Source organism: Calidris pugnax, unplaced genomic scaffold, assembly GCF_001431845.1.
Source record: "Calidris pugnax isolate Ruff unplaced genomic scaffold, ASM143184v1 scaffold273, whole genome shotgun sequence".
Taxonomy (NCBI): Eukaryota; Metazoa; Chordata; class Aves; order Charadriiformes; family Scolopacidae; genus Calidris; species Calidris pugnax.
The window spans coordinates 4,309,466-4,315,465 of NW_015094508.1; the positions used below are offsets into that span (position 1 = coordinate 4,309,466).

The following is a 6,000-nucleotide window of genomic DNA, read 5'->3' on the forward strand; positions in this document are numbered from 1 at the left end:
CTTCTCTGGGGGAAAAAAAAAAGACCGGAAAAAAACCCAAAAGAATCTTCTGGTTTTATATTAATCTTCTGGCGGATTACTATAACGTAGAAAAATAAATTTTATGGTAATGCATATAACTTTTCTGATATATATATATATTTATGATGTTAAGAATTAAAACTGACAAGCTAAAAGTTCTCCATGGAGTCTTCTGTGAAATTTTTAGATAGACATGTATTTATGAAATTATAAGAAAGTAAGATTCTGTGGGCACTATGAATTTGGAAAAGACCACCTGACTGATCAATGTGCATGGGGAAGGAGAGAACCTTGCTGTACACTGCAAGGATATAAATCATAAACCATAAATTCTCACCCATGTTAGGTTTGTATAGTTTATTGATGAATATGTTAGAAATCCCCTTCTGTGCCTAATCCATAAAAGATATAAATTACTACAGCTCCTTAACAGAGAGACTCTTGCCTATCACTTATGTTCTTAGTTCTAAAGGTTTTCTATTTAATTTTCCACATCAGCCCAGAGTCACTGCACGTATTATTGACTAAAGGCTTCACAACCTTACTTTTAAAGCAGATAAATATTTCCTCTCTTGCAGAATTAAGTTAAATTAGAGAACACACAAGGCTAATTTAGACAAAGCTAAGATAGAAGCCAGCTCTTAACATAAAACTATTGTAATTCATTGTGTCAGTCACACTTCCAAAGTGACAATGGTAAATGTAGTGACTCATCTCTGCTTCACAACCACTCTTCCAGATTTTACATAACTCTGTCCTCTGAGTTCATGGTAAAGTTGGACCTAGCTAAGGAACTAAGAACAGAACAGATAAAGATTATCAAGGAATATTAGAAAACAAAAAAGTGCACAAAGCTAAAAATTGGATGAGAGAAACAAAGAAACTGTCAGCTTTCAAAGAGGAAGTACAGCAAGCTGAACAAGATCAAACTGGAGGAGATATGTAATGCAGAGAATAAACATTTTAACTAAATTTTAACTAATTCCTCATTCTGAATAAAGTGGTGAAAATTTCAAAATTTGAGAAGTTCAGAAAAAAGTTGTATTAACCAAATCTCAAGTGAATTAAGCACTCAAGTTTCAGTAGAAAGTGTAACAAAAGATTAGAAAGAAAGGAACAGCAACATTCAATATGGTTGAGAATGTCGTGTTCAATTGCTACAGTGTCTCTGTAGGAGTCTATTACATTCTTCTGTAGAACTGAAAGGTGAAATAACAGCTGTTCTCAATTCAAAAACACACATCGCATGCATCCACTCAGAACTGAAGCAGACACTACCGCACATTGTTTGGAGAAAGCGTGTGTATGCATGTACCAAAGGGAAGGTTCAACCCAGGAACAGCCTAAAAAAGAGAGTTGATTTAGCTAAAGGCATTTCTTTCAATCAAATGAAATTGTACCAAAAAACATCGCCATTATTTTCTCAAGAAGGCATAACCCACGAGAGAAGCCAAAAGATGTAGTAAGGGAAAGAAAAGGGAATGTTCATTCAAAACTAGAAAGATAGTATTAAAAACATTATTACATTTTCAAAAATATTCTTTGAAGTATTGCCAAGGATGCTATGAAACAATTTGAAATGCAATTTCATACCTGCAATCATCTATTTGCACTAGAAACCGTACTATATCTTGGTGACCTTTCAACACAAGGAGCTCCGTGTAAGGATTCTGTATTTGTTCTTCACCAATTGTCTGTACAGATGATTTCTAAAATTCATAAAAAAGGAATGAAATTTATTTTGTACTGACATAATTATTTTCATCAGGTCTTTGTAACATCTAACAATCTGCATATAGATTACTGTGTGAATGTACAGTTATATTTGAAGTTAACATTTTGTCTTAATGAAAATCATTACAAAAGATAATTTCTTATTACTTCAAGTAAATAAAATCTTTCTATAGCATGTATTTTAAAGTAATTAAGTAGCATTTTCTGCTTATCAAAAACATTTTGTACTGCTTTAATCATCGATACACCAAGATGAAAACCCAGTTTAGTCATGAGCTGTCATGTGGAGCCAGCTTCATGACTCAATTCACCATACATTCAGTTTTTCATTAAATTACACCTCTTCTGCAAAGTATGTAAACCTCTCATGTCTTTCATCTACCATTCAATTTTAAAATCCTATATAAAGATGACATATTTAAAATAAATAAGAATAAATGCTGTTCTGTTACTTAATATATAAATCATCCATAGGGACTCTATTCACAAAATCCAAAAGCAAACCACTTAAAAAACATAGAGCATGATTAATCATTTTATAGAACAGCATCTGCAATTACCCCCAACTAGACTATTAATTAAAAGAACAATCAATCACTCAGAACAAGCTGATCACCAGGTAGGGTCAATAAAATATTGCACAGGACTGCAGTTTCAAGGCACAAGAGTTCTGCTAATCTCAAGCATCAGTTTGTTTCAATAGAACACACCTTTTTTTATATTTAGGGTCTTCCACATTCTGGAACATTATTAAATATATATATATATGTATCTAAATAGCTCAGTAGTAACTCGGTGACAGCACTCTCCTCCTTCTAGATTTATTTTACACAACAGTCAACACCATCTTACTTCCAGGACTGTCTCTTCTTTGAGGACTTCAACAAAACCTACATTGTAAAACAGCAATTACTGAACACTATACAACACACATCACACATGACAGGTAAACCTATGTGAAAGACAAACATATCCTCAGAAACTTCAACATTTTCTTGCAGGAATAATAAATTATTTTCTAATACTTCTGTATTGGTACTATTATACTGTTCTTCAGAAGTTAAGAATGATAAAGTTAATAAATAGGGAAAGAAATCTGTGTTTATTTTTAAAATGAAGAGGTTGTCAAAATGCTAGTTCTTGTGATTTTATCTTGGTTTTGTGCTATCTGATGCATTTCATGAAGCAACTGTTCCTCATTTTATGCAATTATGTGAGAATAGCAGTTCCCATTTAAAATAATGCAAGTAGAGTCTCTGTGGTTATAAAGAAAAGTTTGACAAATATGGAAACCTAGAGCTCAGCTGTCAAAAGCTAATCAAAACATTCCTTTAACAAACCTGAAAGTTCTAAAAATCCTAAGTAAATCTCAGCATCACCAGATGAAATTAGCAATACTGTAGTCAGAAGACTTCCATTTTTTCTTTACTAATAGAAACATATCTTCAGAAAACAATTGTAACACTTTTTTGAAAAAAGTTAGAATTTGTAACATTAACATCCCAGTTCTATATTCTGTTGTTGCTTCTTATTCAGTACAAAGCAGTGCTACTTCTTTTGAACAATGTGTCTAATCTTATTTTTTCTTAATTCTAAGAATGCCTGTGAATATTGAAAGGCACAGTGCTGATGAAGTACTACAGACAACCACAAAATATGAGCTTTTTCCCCAGTACTGTCAAACAACAAGCTATGCTCTCTTCAGATCTTCAAAAATATTGACCAAAATGTTGGGTTACACTTGTATTCTTTCCCTGAAGAAAACTATTTTTGATATAAGCTATTAATTTAACTCTCTTGTAACAACACCGAGTTTTTAGAAGAGAAAGCTAGATGTTGATGTTAATGGAATCCATTCCTGACTTGCATGTTTTCATGCAGGACCTGTAAGCATCACTATGATAATCAGTAAAAAAACCCACAACATTCATCTCAGCTTCAGAACTTCATACAACCCCCAAGGACCTCAAGCATTTAAAAGTGGACTTTCAAAAGCAATTCACTGAAAATACAGATACAAGAGTACATAGAAATACTTATGTACCATGGAGCATGATTAATTAGCTTACATGGACTGTGATGCTACTGCAGTTACACTGCTCCCATTACCAGAGACACTCTGCTTAAGATATACATCATGGTCATCAACTAAAGAGAGAGGTGAGCTTAAGTCTAAATGATTTTTGGTTCCATAGTAAAAAGAGAAATGAGTAAGGAGAAAAATGCTTTTCATGAATTTAGGACAGCATTGCCAGAGGCTTTCCCTATTCAGCCAGTGCAATGTCACTCTACTACATCTGGCCTTTTCATGACTGACTGAAGCCATAGCACATGAAACAAACACCATAAGTCCATAGCCCACACAGTACTAGAGGCTTCCTTATCTATTTAAGAAGAGTGTAGAAAGAACTAATGGTTACAAAGATGATCTTCAGATGAAACAATATTACATAATGCAGGAAAAAAGAACAAAGTTTAGGGAGTAACACTTATCACTATTTTTTCCACAGAGAAGCAAAGTGATGACCATCATTCAACAAGCCAGTGGTAGCTTAAATCACAGTATAACTAAACCATAGCCAGAATTTAAACTTTGGAGAAGAACACACACCAATGTAGTTTTCTAGTGCATGTTAGAAAGCTCTTGTATATTTCCTATTTCCTTTTAAAAACAACTTTACACAAACCTGCTAAATATGACTGCAATGTAACCAGCATTTTGACTGATGACAAAGGTCAAAGGCATTCCCAGACATCATCATTCCAAACTGCTACAGACTCAAACTTCCACCAAAGCAACTAGTTGCATTTGAGATCAACCATGACATTGTCACGGCTGAAAAATAATTACTTCCTCATATTTGCCTACATTACGAAAGCACTAAGGAGCCCAGTAATAGCGTTAATTAACTTTTATTAAGTCCAGGCTGAGAAATTCAACAGAGTCTTAGGGACAAAAAAATCCCAATAATCTCTCCTTCAAATACAGAAAACTCTTCTTTTGAGTAAGACAACAGCAAGGGTGTCAGTGTTCAGCGCACTACACAGGCCTAGTTTATTTTATGGCTAAGAAACTAAGAAGAAATGCTAGAGGTCTAATACAAACTACAACTAGGCCGCATAACTAAGTTACTGCCTATAATTTACATTTTCGACCGACGGCAGGACCCCACAGGCTTATAAGCTCCACAACCCGACTCCACTTGCCCGGGACGCCGAGCAGGAGGCAGGAAGGCCGACAGGGAGGAACTCCTGACAGGGACGGCTCCCGAACAAGCTCAGCTTGGGGGTTTTGCTGTTTGCTTTTGTGGTCTTTTCCCCTCCTTCTCTTCTTGCAACCCCTTCCAACCACCGGAAGGCCCCGGCGGCTGACAGCTAGCCCCGAAGGCCCCTTTCTCCGGAGAGCCCTGGCCCGACCCCGCTACGGTGAGACGGCAAGGCCTCCGCTGAGCGCCCCCCTGAGCCCACAGCGCTCCCCCCGGCCCCCCACCGGCGCCACGCTGCCTGAGGGCTGCTGCCCCCACGGGCCGACCCCCGGCCCGCCTCCGTGCTGAGGGGACAGCGCTCCCTCCCTGCCCCTAAGGCTCCTCCTAGCCCCGCCTCCCGCCGCCACCTGCTCTGCCGCCTTCCGCCGCCTCACCTCCGCCAGGCCCTGCGGCTCCCGGCCGCCGCCGATCAGCCACCGCAGCATCGGGAGCGGCCCCTGTGTCCCCCTCCACGGGCAGCTGGCGGCGGAGCCGGCGGCACCCTCCCTACCCGCCCGCCCCTCGCACCGGCGGGACGGCGGGGGCTGACGCTCCCTCTGAGAGAAAGGCCTTCTTAATCGAGCTCCGCGCGCAGAGCAGCCCGCCGGCGGGCGTGGCCGAGAGGAGGCTGAGCAATCGATCGCCGAGTGGGCGCCGGCCGGCCGTGAGGGGGCGGCGGTGAGGCGGGGGCCGTGAGGGGTGGCGGGGCTCTCCGGCGGGTTCGGGTTGGCCTGTGGGCAGTTTAACCGTATATTTACTAGGTTTTTACTTGCTGTCTTCCAATTTTAGATGAAATTTATGCTGCAACGAATTAATAATCATTACGATTTTGTTGTGACCGTCTTACCTGTTTCCTGAAGTAAACGACCACCCAGATTTTCTGTACATAACACACTTCCCTTGGCTGTGACTGTTTTCATTCCCCTTCATGGAACCTCTTTTAGGTCTGCAATGTCTTTGCTGGGATGGAGCAGCAAGTACAAATGAGGCTGCAAGGTCG

The 6,000-nt window shown here is 39.4% G+C and overlaps 1 protein-coding gene across 1 annotated transcript in view; it reads right to left on the reverse strand.

Annotated features, from left to right (window-relative positions):
- WDR41 (WD repeat domain 41) overlaps nt 1-5,545 on the reverse strand; it is a 26,956-nt gene extending 21,411 nt beyond the window's left edge. The window contains exons 1-2 of the mRNA XM_014964957.1: nt 5,396-5,545; nt 1,615-1,730 (exon numbers count right to left, since the gene is read on the reverse strand). Of these exons, the coding sequence (XP_014820443.1) occupies nt 1,615-1,730; nt 5,396-5,446 (167 nt within the window). The 5' untranslated portion in view covers nt 5,447-5,545. The remainder of the gene's footprint in view (nt 1-1,614; nt 1,731-5,395) is intronic.
- Between the last annotated feature and the right edge of the window lie 455 nt (nt 5,546-6,000).